This window comes from Aquila chrysaetos, chromosome 10 (assembly GCF_900496995.4).
Source record: "Aquila chrysaetos chrysaetos chromosome 10, bAquChr1.4, whole genome shotgun sequence".
NCBI classification, from domain to species: domain Eukaryota; kingdom Metazoa; phylum Chordata; class Aves; order Accipitriformes; family Accipitridae; genus Aquila; species Aquila chrysaetos.
The window spans coordinates 10,555,622-10,575,215 of NC_044013.1; the positions used below are offsets into that span (position 1 = coordinate 10,555,622).

Genomic DNA, 19,594 nt, shown 5'->3' on the forward strand with positions numbered 1-19,594 from the left:
GTAAAAATAAAGATATTACCCTTTAGAAGCAAAAAGCTCTGTCTCAGAACTCCTACCTCTCTTTTGTCTGGCACTGGGACTGGAATTCCTGTTCTTATTGTTAGATGCTTCCACGTTTGATGTCTCAGATTTGTTTTCGTATATACTTGATGACTTCCTGCTATACCTTTGGACAAAAGAAATGCAAAAATAGTTACATTCCTGCTTAATACCTAATGGAGCACTGAGCACTAAGCATTCTTTTTTACCCTCAGATATGGAAGCCTAAGGAATAAAGGGCAGGTTTTAAAATTCTGTGTGCTGTAAAAGTCTGCATCTGTTCAGGCGTCTATGGTGGGAAAAGCCATTCTAGCCCCTGCCTCCTTTCCACACCACACAGTAAGAGATGTACCTAGCGAGAGCTGAGAAGGGAAAAATGGAGGAACAAGTTGGTTGTCTGCACAAGCTCTTTTTGCAAGTCCAACAGATTTGGAAGGAAGGAGTGGGAAAGCAGGTTAGAAAAGAGGACCCCAGTTTTCCATCCTTTGCAGCATAAGTATATTTGACTCCAGGAGAGAAATGGGTACCGGATGGTCACACAGAGGTCATACCATGTGTAGAGGAACATATGGATTCCACTGGTTCCAGGATCCCCCAATTTCTGTTTCTTCTGCTCTTTGAAAACACGAATCCATGCAGGATATCCCTGTTTACAGCTGAACCACGGACGAGGGGATCCATCTTGCCAGATTTGCACAGGTACTGGCCTTGTGGTCTGTAATGGGAACAACCCCCCTGCCCCAGGTTTGTAGGGCATTCGAGCTGCAAGGTTTTCCCATGGTTCTTATCCTCATTGTTTTGCAAATGTCTGGTGGTTTAGTTTGGATGTTTGACTGTTATCTTTGGCAGACTGCTCCATACATTTCACCGTATCTACACACTTGAAATACTCTTGCTGTTTACAATTAACACATGAACTGTTATACTTAACATTCATAGGTTTGTCTTGCTGTAAGGGAAGGTCCAAGATATCATTAAAAACTTAAGAACATTTGGAATACTAGAGATCTGTGAATACTGTTTTTAACTACAAGGCAGCCTGGGACTCATTGCTTTGTATTTGAACCTCTGACCTGTTTCTGATGGAACTTTAACAGAGGTCTCTGTTACCTCCTGTACTAAATCAAAATGTGATTTTGCAGCCTGATGTCAGGTACAAAATGGGGCTCAAAATAAATATGGGAACAAATCCAAAGCACACTGACATTTCCTTATTCTTCTTTCTCTGTTCCTTCCCAGCTAGGCTGAGATAACTGTGAAACATATACCTGACAGAGTTAAAAATTTACAGCTGTGAGAAAGACACCAAGAAAACACATAAGCTTCTCTGAAACAGCATCTGCAGTAAAACTCCTAGTGCTTCTGTGTATCTATGTGCACAGGATATTTTTACATGGATGTATGACTGAATCAGTCATTTCCAATAAAGCAGATAGTTAAGCAGTTAGAACAATAGTCTATTTAAGTTTCATATGTTGAAATAGATTAGAAAACAGAAAGGGATCATTTCATTATCACTGAAATGCAGCAGCCATCCCTTGAGAGAGATACAGCAGCAATAGATATCATGGGGCATCTCATTTTAGGATTAAACAGTGAAACTTTGGGGAAAAATTTACAGAGAGAGAATTTAAATAGATTGAAGAGGACTTAGGCACATTCAATAACCGCCTGTATTAAGGGCACTGGTATTAAGTGTCCCTTTTGCCAACACCTCAGCTCCAATACTGAGTCAGCCCAGCCCTGTCTTATCTCATGGAATTGCAGCCCCACTGCTGCAGTGGCATATAAACAAGTAAAAGGGATAGTCTTTGTCATTGAACAATGACATGGCTCAGGGAGGGGAGAGCGTCCTGCAAACAGATTTCCCCAATGTCACAGCACAGATTTGACAATTCCCAATAAACAGTAGAATCACTGTTACACATGGGCAACCCAGGAGAGGGTGTCTATTGGTTAGATAAAATCCTCAATAATTAATTAGCCTCCAACCACTGGCAGAGCACTGATGATGCTAGTTGCTCTTTAGCTAATAACAGTCTACCACTGGCTTACTTAAAGCACCTTTCACAACTGGGGCTGCTTAGTCATACCAGTCATAAACAGACTATGCCCATGTGGGTGGCTATCACAGTCTAGCTTCTTCCTTCTTTTCCTTGCCTCCACCCAGCATCTCAAAACAGGCTGCAGAAGGGACTCCACTGTCCAAGGAAGTCTGGATCTACTATTTCACATCAACTAGTGCACAGCCACCTTGTGCTGCAACTCGCCTGTCCTTGCTTCTCTCTGAGACACATATTACAGAGGATCAAGGTGGCCTCTGCTTACAATAGCCAATAGGACACTCAACTTTATTCCATTCATGAAAGCTCAGAGCATTGTTCTTTCATGAAGACTTACCATATTCTTCCTGTCCCTATAATAACCCAGCATTTGGAGCAGAAGCATCTAAGCTCTCCTCTGCTACAGTCAGCAGAGTGAGGACAAGCAGCACTTCATTTCTCCTTTGGTTTAATCCACTCTAGGAGAAATAGCTAATCACATGGCCTTTCTTCCTGGAGTTAATTAATTTTCTGTTGACATATTTTGTCTATGATTTCTGCTTTGAAAATTCTCACTTTAAGAGCCTTATAAGAGGGACAGACATCTGGATTGATTTGAGACATTTTTGTGACTGCAGTTCATATTTTACTGGAATAATTTTCTCCTATCCCCAAGGCAGTTTTGCTGAAATATTTTCACCCTTAAACCTTCTCAGCTTAAACCTTAAACAAAGCAAATGTAACCAAGCCTAGAGAAAATACGGTGCAGGATTAACAGCACTGCATCTGTTTAAAATTTCTTGCATTGAGTTGTACAACTCTCAAAGGCTGGCTGTGTTACCTGGGATCTCCTCGTTTGGTTGATCCTGCTAAAATTTTGCAGTGATATCCCATGCCAACTTACATTAAACTTGCCCAGCAATTGGACCATTACAAAAATTTGCTGACAGCTCCATTTAACATCCTGGAAATGTTCCAATACACTTTGTCTAAACTTAAGCTAATCAAGAGCATATGGTTCTTTTGCAAAACCAAATGATCATCTTTGAAATGAATTCTGCATTGTGATTTTAGTTTCACCATGAGCGAAACCTTTATCTGAATTTACATGTCTTTAAAGAATTTGAAGACAATCAAGTAAGTTCATACCCAGGAAGCTAAATACAGAAAACTAAGAATTTATGTACTGCAAAAGCACAAAGGCAAGACAAAACATGGCCCTCATATGCCGTGATCGCTGTGGTCACCTGCTTGCATTGGAGGAATCCATTGGTGCATGGTATACACTCTCGGTGATTCTTTGGTGCAGTTGACTTGCTTCTGTTAAAGAAAAAGTAAAAAGGAATTGCTCCAGATTGTATAAATTGCTTCCTTGTTTGCATGGAATGTGGGAGAGGGAGAGGGAGCGATTTTGACCTGCTGCAATCAAAATTGAATACTCATACTTGAAGAGAAAAGGCATATGGTGATCTTAAAGTTTGAAAACTTAGCTTACCCGAACAGCTCTTCTACCCATATTATTTCACTGCAGAAGAGATTTCTTCCCCTACCACCTTCTCTTTCCTCTGTACCTCTTCCTAGCTCACTGCACAATATGGATTTAGAGAATGCACATATTGGCATTTTTCCCAGAATACAATACAAGTTTTGTGGCTCACAGCTTTTTCTGGATTTAGCAACACATGTACAACAGTTCTTCTGCACATGCAGCCATCTAGTAGAATATATCCCCATCCCTCTGAAGACTGCTTTTGCTCAGCATCCTGGAAAAACAGCAATAATAAAATGTTGTTCAGATGCCACTTGTTCACTCTTTTTGCATAGCTGCAAGGTAGCAACAGACTACTTTGTACCTATGTCTAGTAACTGCTGAGTGGAGAAAGATAGGAAAGATGCTGACAACCTGGTTTTCAAGGCCAGGAGAGTCAGACACTGAGAAGTGAGGAAGCAATGGAAGGAGCTGCTTTCAAACTCAGATTGCTGAGATCCTATGGCTATTTCACTCTGGAAGAAGACGAACCTCCTGTCAATGAAAGGAGAACAGACAAAGGGACAGGGACAGCACTGAAAGATTAAACTTAAAGTCTTTTGTGGGTGGGAATGTTGGGAGAAAGGAGCACCCTGGGTGGGGAGTCAGAAGTAGCTCCATTCCTGGTTTTGGCAACTGATTCACAGCCTTGCACAAATCCCTTAAGCTGCATCCATAATTCCTTTGCCAGCAAGAGACAATTATGCTCTTTGGGATCAATGGATCAAGGAGTTACCCAAAGCCTTGTTAGCATTCCATGCTCACTGCAGTATACAATAGGAGGCGTATATACACTAAGTGTTTGGACACTAATGACCCATATGTTAAATTATTTATCACATACCTTTGGCCACCTTCTTTGCCCTTTACTCACTCATTCATCTCAGCTGGTTCCTTCCAACATTCCAACTCCCTGTGCAACTCCTAACAACAGTCATTAAAAACAGCCCCGACAAACAAACATATCCCTCTTCCTTCTCTCATTACAACACACAGTTGGAGAAATATCCAGTCTTGGATTAAGTGTGAATTAAGGCCTCTGCTTTCACGAGTCATTACAAATAGAAATGCCTGTTTAAAACTACAGGACAAAGCATTTGCTTCCTGTAATCAATATTGTAATAAGTGCTTTAATTCACGTGATCATTTGGGATAAGGCAATGGGAAGAGTTCAACAGCATATAAGACAATTTCTGCCCTCTGACTGCTGTTCTGCTGGATTCACAATGAAGGAAAACTTGACTTTGCTCATAGAGTAGGATGAAAGTCGTTCTTGGATGTTCTTAAGACCAGACTGGCTAAAGTCTTGGGTAACCTGGTTTGACCAATAACTGAGTCTGCTTTGAGCAGGATGTTCGACTATGATATCCTGAGGTCCCTTGAAACCTGAAATATTCTAGGATCCTATGATCTTAAGACAAAACAATAAAGAATATCAAAATATAAACATTTTCAAAAACTTTCAGTCCTGATTCCTGCATAGTTTTCTCTGGAAAATGCATAGTAACTCTAGCATATAGGTCTTGTATGCTACAAAGAGTTCACAAATGCTCATCTGAGTGACATACAAGCTTCATTTTCTTTGCCTGGAAACACACATGGAGGATTAGCACTCTGTGGTATTAAACACATACATTTTCTCCATAAGCTACTCTTCTCTTCTGTGGTAGCCTAAGTAAAGCCAGCTTTTATACTGCAGAAGTAAATATTACAAACTGTATCAGAGAGTCCCCAGTTCAAGTTCTGAAACTGCAGTCATAAGAATCTTGAGTTCTTTCCTCAGCAGTTCTTGCTGAACTGACCACAGTGAAATTCAGAATAAAAAGGAGAAAGGATGAAGACAAGAAGAGTAACAGAAGACCTGAGTAGTAAGCATTGTAAATAAGTATATTGTTATGGGTTGGATTAAATTGCTGAGGCTAATATGCATAGTTGTTTCCCTCCACTTAATGAGGTTGTAAGAACTCATTGCCTTTGTGAAACAGACAATTAAAATAAAGATGGCCTCTGAAGTTAAAGCACAGGCACAGGTTTCCACCTAGGACAAAGTCTGCTTAGGAATCTGAAGGATGTGGGTGGAGAGGCTTTGCTGGCATTGCTTTAAAGAGAGGTGTGTGTGTATGAGAGAAGCAGAAAATAACAGGTAAAGGTGAGAAGCAATGCCAGGGCCCAGGAAAAGTCTGTATTGGACACAGCTATGTTTTTTTGTCCTAAGAGAGCCTGAAAAATGGCTTTTAGGACTCTATGTTCTTGTTTGTAAATAGAATAGTATCTCAGATAGCTTTCATCACTATGTTCTCTTAGTATCTGGAATAACCCAACTGAATTTTGTCTGTCTTGGGTTCAATATCTTACATAAAAAAGGATGTCATTATCTGCAGGTCCTGAGGGAACTGGCAGATGAAGTGGCTAAGCCACTTCTACCTGGACTTGTCCAAGCATTTGACACTGTCCCATGCGACACGCTCTCTAAATTGGAGAGACATGGATTTGATGGATGGACCACTCAGTGAATAAGGAACTGGCTGGACGGTCGCACTCAAAGAGTTGCGGTCAACAGCTCAATGTCCAAGTGGAGACCAGTGACGAGTGGCGTTTCTCAGGGGTCAGTATTGGGACCGGCCCTGTTTAACATCTTTGTTGGCAACACGGACAGTGGAATTGAGTGCACCCTCAGCAAGTTTGCTGACAACACCAAGCTGTGTGGTGCAGTCGACATACTGAAGGGAAGGGATGCCATCCAGAGGGACCTTGACAGGCTTGAGAGGTGGGCCCGTGTGAGCCTCATGATGTTCAACAAGGCCAAGTGCAAGGTCCTGCACATGGGTTGGGGCAATCCCAAGCACAAATACAGGCTTGGCAGGGAATGGATTGAGAGCAGCCCTGAGGAGAAGGACTTGGGCGTATTAGTGGATGAAAAACTGAATATGAGCCAGCAAAGTGTGCTTGCAGCCCAGAAAGCCAATCGCATTCTGGGCTGTATCAAAAGAAGTGTGACCAGGAGGTCGAGGGAGGTGATTCTGCCCCTCTACTCCACTCTCATGAGACTCCACCAGGAGTACTGTGTTCATCTCTGGGGCCCCCAACATAAGAAAGACATGGACCTGCTCAAGTGGGTCCAGAGGAGGGCCACGAAAATGATCAGGGGGCTGGAGCATCTCCCCTATGAGGCTGAGAGATTTGAGGTTGTTTAGCCTGGAGAAGAGAAGGCACCAGGGAGACCTTATAGCGGCCTTCCAGAACTTAAAGAGGGCCTACAAGAAAGATGGGGAGGGACTCTTTAACAAGTAGTGTAGTGATAGGACAAGGGGTAATGGCTTTAAACTGAAAGAGGCTAGATTTAGATTAGATATTAGGAAAAAATTCTTCACTGTGAGGGTGGTGAGGCACTGGAACAGATTGCCCAGAGAAGTTGTGGATGTCCCATCCCTGGAAGTGTTCAAGGCCAGGTTGGATGGGGCTTTGAGCACCCTGGTCTAGTGGAAGGTGTCCCTGCGCATGGCAGGGGGGTTGCAACTAGATGATCTTTAAGGCCCTTTCCATTGTAAGGTCCCAACCTAAACCATTCTATGATTCTATTTTAGGTACTTATGAGGCTTCAATCATTCATGTGTTGAGCACGTCACAAATCACCTTCATAGTGACATCTCTGCGAGAGAGGGAAATGTCATTAATCATGTTTTACAGGGAGGTCACTCAGATAAAAAGATGGGATAACTGACTGACATTTAAAACATAAGGCAGGCGACTAGATTTGAAATAAACCCCTCAAAAACCCCACAAAGCAAAACAAACAATAGGACAGACAGGAACAGTTGCTGTCTGCTCATGTATGTAGAAGGAGATCTTTGTGTCAGGTCTTGTGAGAAGGCACAGAGTGAAGACTGGGACCCCATCTCCTCACATGCTGATGTAAATGGATGTTTCTAGGGTGGTGGCTTGAGAGGGAGAACACAGGAAAATCATGTTGCTCAGACTAACTGTGAATGGAATAATTATTCATGCCATTTCTAAAGTTCTAAGAAATTTTCTTTGATCAGGACAAGGGTTTAAGTCCCAGCAATGCTGCCAGCACCCAACTGACCCTCACATAAAAGATCTGTTCTTGCTGATTTCACTGATGGTAGTGGATGGCACTGTAACTCATCCCAGCTACAGAAGGCAGGCAACATGACCAGATCTCACTCTGTGTGTCCTACCTCTACATGCTTCCAGTTGTCCTGTCAGGACTTTGCGAATCTCTGAAATCCAGGTGTTTTTCAACTCAACAGAAGATGCCTGAGAACACAAGAGGAAAAGACAAAGCAGATCTAGTTAAAGCATGCTGCCAGTCACTTGGCTGCCCTGACCTACATTTGCTCTTGATTTTCCCAAGGAACGGAACGCTGTGGCCAGCTTTGAGCAAAGCAAAGGCCACTCTTCAAGATGGAAAAGTTACCATGAATCTGAGGTCCTGTCCTTGCTTTTCTGTCCAGCGTTCCAAGTAATTTTCCACTACTTTGTTTCCTTTTTTACCCAAAATCATGACCATTTTCACAATGATAAATTGGTAATTTCAGTGCCAACACAATAATGAAGCTTCCAAAGGCTATTGTTTCTTGAGCGTACAGGACAATGAAAGTCACAAAACTGAAAACTTTCTTAAAAACCAATTCAATTGAAAGGAAGCATAGTCCTTGGAAAAAAAAAGATTGTTGTTACCTGAATGATATAGACCTCTTCTCTGCCATTATACCAGATCTCAAACTTCTTGTTATCCCCTTTTACATTTTCTGTAATGCCCACAGTGCTCATCTGTTTCAAAATAGAAAAGAAGAACCTGGAATCTGGAAAATGTCAACAGTCTTTAAACTCTTTATCCTCTGAGAAGCATTTTTAAAAGGCTGCATTCACTTCTGCACCTTAGGAAGTCATTAAAAGTAAAATTCAGAACATGTTATTTCTCAACATCTAATTTATCATTTATCTTTTTGATTGTTAGAGGAAAAAAAAAATTAAGCACTCAAAAGTAACACAAGTTAATGTCTGATCATGAGTTTATCCTCTTTCCTTTTTTTGCTTGAACTGTGGGTCAGTTTTCAACCCTATCCTGGCTCTTGTCCACCTAAAAAAATTTTCAGTTTGAGGAAGGTGGTATTTTCAACTTGCCATCACTGACCTATTGAGGCGGGAGAGGAAGAGGGATGGAACAGGGCTTTGTGAGATTTAACAACTCATCTGCAAATCCAGACAACATAAAATATTCTATATGGTTTCAGGAAAATGAAAAAAAGAGGTGAGCAAGGAGCTAAGTGCCTAACTAGGCAAGACGAACAAGGAACTGAAGAAAATAATTCTTGATTTCTTAAATGATAGATTCTTAACCACAATTTTGAAGTCCACCTGCTACTATACTTACCAGCTTCCCATCTTCTTCCTGTATTTGTTCATCCCCTTTGTTCTGATTTGCCTCAGCGTTAGGTTTGAAGATTTAAACAGCTTTGGTTATGTCATCATTCCTGCTATCTCCACAGAAAGAAACTTCAAACATTCATATGAATTGGTTCAGTCCTTGAACCAGGTTCTATTACAATTCCTGTCTGGTTACCCTATAATAAGTTTGCAGCATTACACTTGATGACCCGTGTTAGTTGACTGAAGACACAAGTGTCACACCAATCTGCTTAAAGGGAAAATTTGGCCTACTTATGAATCTCATCTTAACAGAAAATATCCTGACTCATATCTGGAAATGTTACTTTTGCAAATAAAAGGGCACTTCTGCACTGTGATTCACCTGTAGCTGTTACTGTCACAGAATATATCTGCTCAACTGATGTCAATAGTAAAACTCACAATAGAACTGAACTTGGAGAATGCTTAGAGGCAGAACAATGAGAGATGCAGGTCCATTCAGTCTTGCTTCTCTTTATGAGATGCTGGGCAAGAACACACAAGGTGCCTGTTTGTATTGAGTTGCAAAACCAAGGTTCACGTCTGGAGTTGCAGGACATATGGCTGGGTCTGTCTCCAGATCAAACTAAATGGGAGCTTTCATTTACTCAGGGGTGCAAGACAGCTCCAGATATGTGTACTTTCTTCAAGTGTCCACATGGAATCATCCCTGTGTTGTGAGAACACCAGATTTATTTCTCTCCCCCACCATTACCACATTTATTACCTTTAATGAATTTTTAAAGCTGTATGAAGCCGTCTTCTCATGGCCATCTGTGTTCTCTTCCCGTTTCTTGCAGAAAAGTAGCATCTTTGTGTAGAGGAAGAGGTGTCTCTGCATCGGTTTGAATCTAGCCAAGTCCTTCACCTTGTTGTGCCCCTTCTTGTGGTCAGTCCACACATTGAAGGAACCTTGCATCAACAGTTTGCCAAGCTCACTGACATCCCCCTAGCAAGCAAGGAAAAAAGAGAGCCTATATCACATTCAAACTCGGGTAATCCCAGGCACAGTTCTTTCCCCTAGTGGTGTTTAAGCTTCCAGGCAGAGGCATGTCCCTAGGCATTCCTCGTGTTGGAGAGTGGACATGTTACAGCTGGAACCCCATCTGCACATGTGTCCTTGCTAAACCTGTGTGGTTTCCTCATATAACCATTAACCCATCATTTTCCACGTTCATGATTCCCAGTTTGTCTCCCCTTTCATAGTTAGTGTCTAAGGTCTGTCTCAGGACCTCTTTGGATCTGACACACAGGCTGTCCCCTCTGACGACCTCAGAGGAAGCAACTTCTGACAAGAACTGGGTTTCACAACTCCTGTCTCCAAGGCAGTATGAAGGCCCAGTGCAGTTCAGATATCCAAGCAATGGCCTTGGCTCTGAAAGATCTAGGTTCAGTTTCTGCTCTGCTACGAACTTCTTCTATCCCTGGGCAAAACCTTGAAAGATGCTTAGATGTCTGAAGACACAGATTGGTGCCTAGAGGTATGTAGGTGTGTAATTCCCTCCCACTGCAAAACAGCTTTTAAAGCTTTGTCAATAGTTTCTGCAAACTGTGCAATGCTGCACAGCCTTGGGCAAAGAGGGAGCCATAAAAGTACCTGAGGGAGAGTGAAACTAGGCAGGAACCAGACCTTTCTAAGTTAAAGACCTTGTCTGAGGACCACTGATGGGTGAATACTTCAACTGATATAAATATTTGGCTCAGATGCCACCAGCACAATCATTAATAGCACAGTTCAGTACTAAAGAGTGTAGTAATGTGTGGATAGAGGACATGGCAACATCTATATGGTAATGGGCTTCAACAAATAATGATAAACATAATTATCCTAGCAGCAAGTTTTTCTAGGAATGCTTTGTATAATAAGTTGAGGGAATAAGCTCAGTGCATTAATAAAGTACTTTTTTTCAACATCTGTATGTTCTGTTGATTATTAGCTGAAGATGTTGGCTCCAAGTGGGAATGTCTGATTTCTTAAACTACGGATTGCAACCTGTTCTCCCTCTCATTCCCCATCCTCTACCCTAGATCCAACTGTAAAACCAGGGTTTGATTAGGCACTTTTCCATTCCATATCAGGCTATTATTAGACTCTCCAAAGCATTCAGAAAACATCAGTAATTTCTGTAACAGTCTCTCATCTCTTCTTATATAGAGTTGGATTTTTTTTATTTGTGCATACAGGACCGTGTGTGTTTGTATTTATATATGCATGTGGGTGTAAACTGAAAGCCTGTGAAAAGCCTATTGATGAGATGTAAAGCTAAATTAAAAAACCAAACAAACATATTTTCTACATAGTGCTCACAATGGTGAGAGGCTCCTGTCACTCCAGGCACTGTTCAATACAGCACTGAGATCCAGAAGCTCAGTTCAACTCTTGAGATAGGTCCGTCTCTTCAAACTTGGATCAGGATTATAGCAAGTGAAGTGGGGGGCTACCACTACAGAGAGAAAGAGGATGGACAGGGATGGAAGTCTGCAGCAATCCCACAAAAGAATTTGAATATCAGTCCATAAACCCTGGACTCTCTCTTCAGTGTGGGCAGCAAATAGAGAGGAGGACACTGCTTCTGGTAACCTGTGCTAGTGGACAGCAATATTTTGTCCTAAAGGAAGTTTATTTAAAATGGAGGATTTGATCACTGTCTCAAATATAATTATTCCCTGTTAGAACAATACACTGTATCTCATGTTTATGGAAGATGAGAGATACGTATGAATTGCTTAAGTGCTGCATAACTCATGGACAAACTACCCAGGACAGATTGTATACAAATGTTAGGATGATAGTAGGGAACATCTCTGAAACTTCTGCTCTCCAAGCTTTACTCTACTTTACTTCTGGCTTTGCCTAAAAATAATAAAAACCCTAAAACCAACCCCAAACTTACATGTTAGCAATTTCTTACACAAGAGTTCAGCTCCTCAAGTCTGCATGTGCACAGGTCCAAGAACCAGAATATCCTATGCAATTAGGAGCATTCATCAGCTGCCACAAAACCGGCTTTTCTGCTGGCATAATATCCTTCTCTGAAAGGTGTTCTAGGCAAGTATTTCTATCATGCCTGTGTGGGAAAGACTCCACAAGATGGGGCACAGTTTCATGAGCTATGGGAGGTGTTTACTTGGCATCACAGCCGAGCACCTGGGACAGGTGGAACAAGGAGAAGAAATTATTGGGTTCATCCTCTTTCACACTTTCACCCCATTTGATAATCATGTTACAAACCATCTCAGGAATGCTGTCAGCATCGGGCTACACAGCAGCCATGTTCTGCTTTGTCGTGTCTTTCAGTTCAGCTAATAAACGAAGGCAAAAATCTTGTCCTTGGAGCTACTATCTGGCATTTCATGGAAGACTGGCAAATTCAAAAGTAGAAGTTGCAAAGGAACAGGAATGCTCTGTTGAACTCCTGAGTACAAAACTATTCTGAAATTTGAAAGTAAGGGATAGGCAAGAGGATGACCTCAACAATTATATGAATAGGAATCTGAGTAGATCCCCTCTGCTCAGGATATGTTACCTTTCTTGGAGAAGCTTTTCTACCCATCCCTTGCAGAACTGTTTAAAAACAAATTTTTGTAAAATTGCTGTAACAAAATACATTTAAACTGGGAAACACAGGAGGAAAGCTACCTTTCTCTTTGGGAATGAATCAGAAACAGTGGAAACTGGGGAAGTAAAAGACATGCTGTATCCACGAGCTTCCCATCCCCATGTTGACTGGTCCAAGTCTGCAATAATAATATCCAGCCTTTAAAGAGTCTTTCTAAAATGAATCTCTGAGACACTCAAAATTAGCCATAACCAGAATCGTTTAGAAGATCCTTCACAAGCTATTTGTCCTGACACCCAGAAGGCTGTAAAAGACTCACTATGGAAACCAAATGGACTTGAACAAAAAAAACCACACAGGTTTGTCTTTTCTGCAAATACAAATGAAGACTTGATTGTTTCAAAAGAGAAACTGTTGAACAAGGTAACATGTTCAGCAATGTGCAAGTTACCGGTTTGTGCAGCAGTTGCTAGAAACCCCAGGAGGAGCCAGCAGGCTGTCACTGCAACCAGTGATTCAAAAAGTCACATCAAGCAAAACCACCCTGAGTGCTGAGAACAGTGGCACCAGGACAAAGATACCTGTCCCTAAAAAGTCCGTAAAAGTCTGGACAAACCTGAAAGCAGCAGAGATGTGTCTCAGTGTTCATTTATACTGCTCCAGGAAAAACTTTTCACAAAACAAAACTGCTAGAAGGGAAAGTTTGTCTACTGTCATGGAAAAGTGAACACAAGCTTTGCCGCTGGCTTTAAATAAAACAAAACAGTTTCCCAAGAGTAGAAAAACCAAAAGGAAAACTGACTACTAAAGTGAATCAGGTTTGGTTTTGAATTAAAAATCTAATGAACTATTCCTGTTCAGCCAACAAATCTGAATATAGTAGGACTCTCCTACCTTGAGAAAACTTGGAAAAACTGAAAGTTAGATGGAAATCATATGAAAAAGATACTGCTAATCTAAACTAAGCAGGAAAACTTCATGCTATATTCTTAATTTAAACCCAGCTCTTGGTGCAAAGACCTACAGCACAAGACCCCACTGATCAATTCATAATGGGTGTAGCTCATAGCTGTGCAGAAGGCTGAGGTAAAGTATATGCTTTACTTAAGTTTGTCAGGTTTGGCAGACCTAAGTTATGCTTAGGACCTGTGGTGTTTCTCTGTTCCACAGGCACTACAGCTAGTCTATGTGTTTACTAATGTAACAAGGTGGCCACTGCTTCCCATTCAACCCTGTACAGCTACTGCAGGATAAGAATTCATATTCTCATTTCAAATGTAATGCACAATCCACAGGAGCATCTCCAGCTGTGTACAGCAGTGGATCTATGACATATAGCCGAGCAAGCAGTTAAATTTCTTTATAAAATAATGCTGACAGAGGGCATGGTTTCCTCAGCTACCATATGCAGATGCACTTGCACAAAAGAGAGAACTATAAAAATTAAAACTCCTGAAGCCACTCCATCCTGCAAAACACAGAATAACTCTTCCCACCCAGACATAGTCAGTATAGACCCCAGCACTTTCTCGGGAAGTCACATTCTGCACAAAATACTGGTTTTCTGGTATCCAGACTAAACTCTGTTACTCTGATCTAATAATTCTTTGAACCCAGCTTCTCAGTCCATTGTTTTTTCTTGACATTTTTACCCTGCAGCTATTTTTTACCACATCACCCTCAGGCCTCATTTCAACAGGCGTGCTTCTCCTTTATGTGTCAATCACTTCCACTTCTCACTTAAGGGCCCATTTTATGTAGGCAACACTAGTTCTTGAAAGTCGTATGACTTCAGTGGTGCTTCAGTGGAGAGGTATATACATTTGTGGCCTCTGATTTGTACATCGGTTATTATTTCATGTTTCAGATAATGAGTTTGCCAGTCATTGGGATGGATTCTATTACCCACTTTAAATGAAAGCCAGATTTTCCTCCCTAAGTGCAAGAGATTTGGAAACACTTGAGTTTCACTGTGATCACAAAGTTTCAGCAAATTTCTTAAGTTATGTCTGTCACACTTGCTACCTTTCATCTACAAATGAGTTTTGGGTGTGATGACTCAGAAGGACTGCATTCATCACACTTCTTCCCCACATTCACATCCCCAACTTCACGACAGGTATGTTGACATGTATTTTCAGTCACCACAACACGCCACTGAGTGGCATCCTTCAAGAATGTGGCACAAGCTCCTGCAAAGAGTACCCAGCCATGGGCACAGCAGGATCAATGATGAGAGGAACACTGGATGGGTCAAGACCAGAGTAAAAGCAACAGCAAATAATACCTCATATCCTGTGATTGCTATCTGGTGCATTGAGTCATTTACTGATTTGATGATATCAAGCATCGTGGCCAGGGCTTCTTCCAATTCAGCCGTACCCTCTGAATTCTTGCTGCACTTCAGCATTTCCTGATTAAAAAAAGGTGCAAAAACCACTTGAAAACTTCTTATACCAGAAGGCACCATAAGACAATCCTCCCTGAAATTTGTGCTGCATAGACAAAGTAGCAGAACTACAGGAAAAAAACAAACAAACAAACAAACAAAACCAAACAGGACATTCACCAGGATTGTTATTGAGTACATACATTTTGACCCTTTGGACATTTTCAAGTTTTATGGGTTCATTTAAGATGAGACAGGACCATTCTGACATATTTAGAATGAACGTTCTGCATGTCACAGAATTACATCCAGGGTTTTTTTACTCCATATCTGCTAGAAAAGAAACTCAAACTTAATACAATGATTTTAGGTGTTAGAGAATTCACCATTTCCTTTTGCAGTTTGTTCCACAAGGTACTTATTACCACTGTTAAAAATACAAATTAATTTCTAGTCTGAATTTGGCAGGTTTGACTTTCCACTCATCAGGTCTTAGCAAGCTCTTGTCAGATAAAGAATTTCTGCATGGGAAGAAGTCACTTCCTATGTAGATGTCAAATCACCTCACAAATCTCTCTTCCTTAAATTAAGTGAGACTTATTTAATCTATAACAGCTTGTTCAGCTGTTAATTTTTTTTTTTCGGGGGGGGGGGGGGGGAATACGCCAGATATTACTATAAATCTTCCCCACCCCTTATTCTCTACCTCTGCACTACAATCTACAGATCTGCAAACTTGAAAACTTTTTTTAAGAGATAGTAATTTTGATGAACAATGCTGACCTCTAGGAAAAATTCATCAAACATTATATTCTGCTTGAAATAGGGGAAATTATTCCATCCTCCAACCCTTGCAAAACGAACAAGAGACAAAGTTCTGGACAAGTTAAGAAACATGTGCCCAAAGCAAAGAAAGAAACAAAACCTTTTGAGGGCTCAATTTCTGTAATTATTTCACATGCAGAAATCCTATTTAGAGCTCCAAAGATTTAGGGCCAACTACTTACATAGCCCAGTACAGTTCCTTATAAGAATTACTTTTCTTATTTCTATATGTGTCTTTTGCTTGAAAAGTTTTAGTCATAGCTCAGGACTTAATTCTCTTCTTGTAACCAACAGTTATAACCTATGCAAATCCTGAAAGACACCAAAATCTTCATTTTAAATGAAATTAACTGCCTTGCCTCTTGCTCTTCTGCCTACAGAGGAGCCCTGAACCCAATTCAGATGCACAGATTGTTTTTTCCCCACTGTATTGTATAGAAAACAGTTACTGCCAATGAGTGTCCCCCTGAGATCAGAATCAGACTCTGTATCTTTGCTAAAAGCATCTAGGGAAGAAAAGGTTAACAGATACAAACACACATATGGTTGGTACAGTCTTGAGAAGACATGAATCTCAAGGCAGCTGGAAGATGCCAAGACTACACCATAGAATTTGAAACCAAAGCCAAACAGGATTCTCCTACCATTAAACAAAACAGGTAAGATGGCTCTAACCAAAAGTAGTAAGGTAACTGATCACATATAGTGACCTGTGATTTTGATGCTTGGAATCCACATCCATTATTCAGCTAAAGAATAAGTTTATTGGTTGTTCATAAGACAATAGTTCCAGTGACAGAATTCATAACCAAATAACTATTTTATTCATCATTATTGACTTGTCCCTGCCCTATATATCTACCAGAGGAATGAAAGAAGTGTTTGGCTGGATGCAATTTTCACTTCAGAAATGCAAGCTGTGAAGAAACTAAGAAATAAATTCTTGTAATAATAGCACCTCACTAAGAACTGTACAGTAAGTGAGTTTAGCTCTGTTTCCTTATGCTGACTACAATGTCAGCAGAAACTATGCTCCAGAAATACACCTAGGAATGAATCAAGACTACTAACTTTAGTAATCTTTATTATAGTAAGAATTAGACCCCTTCAGCAGGTGTGGCCATTGACATGATTTTCATTCAGGTATACCATTTTCAGCCACATTTTGAGTTTGGAAATAATTTAATCCAAAAGCTGAGGCACTTGTGTTCCTGTAAAACAGGGCTGCAAAAAGGTAGCTCTTGCAAACCCCAAACAGCAGCAGTCTCTCCTCAAGTGCTTGGGTGACCAGGGCTTAGAAGCTAAAAGCAGGATGCATTCCTATAGTACCTGTTGCACAATTTCTAGGATGAGGATGGATCCCTGCTCTCTGTATAGTGGGCATGCTGCTTTATAATATTAGCTAAACTGACTGAAACCAGAGAGTTGCAATAATTGTGACCCAGGATTTAAAACTAGTCTGCCCATCACTCAAGGCACACAGCTGCTTAGGCACTTGTTTGTTACTAATTTTTTACTGACTGCCATTTTCCTACACTTTTAAATGCTCCTGCTGCCAGGGAAAGAGTGCACCATCTTCACAGATCTCATAATCCCTGACAAAGTAAATGTCTGTGCCAATGTGTTTTTGCTAAGTACAAAACTGGTCTGACCAGCTTCAACCCCAATGGCTGCAACCTGGTTTGCCTGAGAATTTTACTCCTTGATCTAATCTTTGTTTTATTTATAGTCATATTTCAAATTAAAAGTAGAATCTGGTTTACTCTTGCTCTTCTGAGGACCTTGATATTTTCTCCCTCGTGACAGAATAGTTTCAAGAAATAGAGCCAAATTTACTTCTGGATTACATTGATGTAGATCTATTGGAACCAGTGAAGTTGCACATATCACCCTTTAATATTTAGATTCTATAGTTTTGCATAAAGTCAATAAACAGGTCACAGAAGTACTGCACAAGTGAACGGCCAGCCAGATCCTCACATGGCTTAAACTGGCACAACTTGACCAGTGCCATGGTAGCTATTAACAAATAAAACTGCAGCCTAAAATCTTCATTGCAAATTTCACACTAAATTTCATGACATTACACAACACTACATTAAGTGCAGAGGCTTGAGAACAACATGTAATTCACCTTCATGACCTTCCCATGAGGAAGTCAGTAAATGTTATTTTGAAGAACTGGGGAAATTAATACAGAAGTTTAAACGACCATCTTCAAAAAATGTCATTGGTTTAAAAGCACATATTTCCTGTTGCCCAGTTCAGACCAGAATTTCAAGCATGGACCACTTACAGTTCCAGCTAAATCAAGAGGGAACTTCACCTATTCATTCCATTGAAAAGTTACAGAGAATGCGTTCCTAGCTGGGTCTTTAAAACGGAAGCGCTGAAAGGGAGTGGCTCCTTCTGAAAGGTTTGAGTCACAACCATGGGAAAATATGAGGTTGAGAGAGCTGAGAGTTTTATTAAACAGGCACAGATGTCAGAGACAGTATTTAAAGCATCAGTTCCTGTTTTCAAACTGTAATACCATATACTGATCCAGTAAAGCCAAATTCAATTTCTGTTTAAAAATAATTTAAAAAGAGACAATAAAAAACTTACTATGCAAAATATCTTACTTTATATATACAGCAGTATATATAAACTAATATACTGCTATTGCTTAATATATAAGTTATAGAAGATATTCTGAAATAGAAGTCCTTTCTTTGACTGTTACCATTTTACAACTTAGCATTACAAAGTATTTGTTGAAGAAGTGAGAGAGAATTTATTTCCAGATAGTCCTTCAGAAAACAATGCTGATATGCAATTCTGTGAGTAAAACAAGCTATGCATTGGAATTCTTTGCATTGTCATGGAGATCTTACCTTTAACAGCAACTGGTACTTGGTGATTCTCTGGACTGGCTTTAAGAGATAAGCATCTAGCGAGAGCTTATGATCCAATTTACGCTGACATTCCTGTAAGAGACAACAGGGAAGAAAAATACAATTGTTTCTTGAAACACAGGCAAGCACCAAGTTCATTATCATCTGGTAATCTGAAGATTATATGTCTGTGAATTAATTGAGAGAGAAATTTGTTCCATCTGCATAGGAGTTTCCGGGTTACTTTTGCCACAGTGAAAATATATCTAAACAAGACCTAATGTTTAGGTTCAACTTAGTGTCGAAATCTGGCATGCCCTGCTTATGAGATTGCGATCATCTGGGGTTTGCAAAGAAGCCAGCACTTGGGCATAGCCTGAAGAGTCAGGCTCCTGTCCAGGAAATCTACCTGTTACTCTACCTACCTAGTCTTTTGTAGAAAGCTCCTTGACATACTGAGCACCTGCCATCAGTATAAGAAGCATGCAGAAAAGTCTGTATATTTCTCTAAGTTTTCTAAAGAAAGAAGAGATACAGAAGGAAAACAAGCTTTCATGGTCTTGCACTGCTAGTCTGCAATGAAATTCCACCTGAAAAAAGATGCTGTCTCCACACTGTCTCCAAAGAGCTTCAGACCTTGGCTTGTTCTGACAGTATTTTTCATATATTTGGAGGTCCTCTTTCTGCAAGAAAAGGAGAGTTTAAGGTAAGAAAAAAAGAATCCACAGAGCATCTGCCTTGAGTCACACTTTTTCTTACCTTCCATCCTAACACGTGAAGTTATTAATACATTGGCATGACTCTGTATGTAAAAATATACTGAAGCTACCAAACTTGCTTTTTACTCCTGGAAAGTTAAATACACCTGAAAGTGAGATTATTTTTTTTTTTCTCACTTTTTG

The 19,594-nt window shown here is 40.5% G+C and overlaps 1 protein-coding gene across 16 annotated transcripts in view; it reads right to left on the minus strand.

The window, feature by feature from the left end:
- MCF2L2 (MCF.2 cell line derived transforming sequence-like 2) overlaps positions 1-19,594 on the minus strand; it is a 188,637-nt gene that overhangs the window by 22,046 nt on the left and 146,997 nt on the right. For all 16 annotated transcript variants that reach the window (XM_030027109.1, XM_030027096.1, XM_030027094.1 and 13 more), the window contains exons 19-26: positions 19,283-19,375; positions 18,693-18,785; positions 14,890-15,015; positions 9,770-9,991; positions 8,311-8,403; positions 7,809-7,887; positions 3,329-3,401; positions 57-166 (exon numbers count right to left, since the gene is read on the minus strand). In XM_030027109.1, coding sequence (XP_029882969.1) covers positions 57-166; positions 3,329-3,401; positions 7,809-7,887; positions 8,311-8,403; positions 9,770-9,991; positions 14,890-15,015; positions 18,693-18,785; positions 19,283-19,375 — 889 coding nt within the window. The remainder of the gene's footprint in view (positions 1-56; positions 167-3,328; positions 3,402-7,808; positions 7,888-8,310; positions 8,404-9,769; positions 9,992-14,889; positions 15,016-18,692; positions 18,786-19,282; positions 19,376-19,594) is intronic.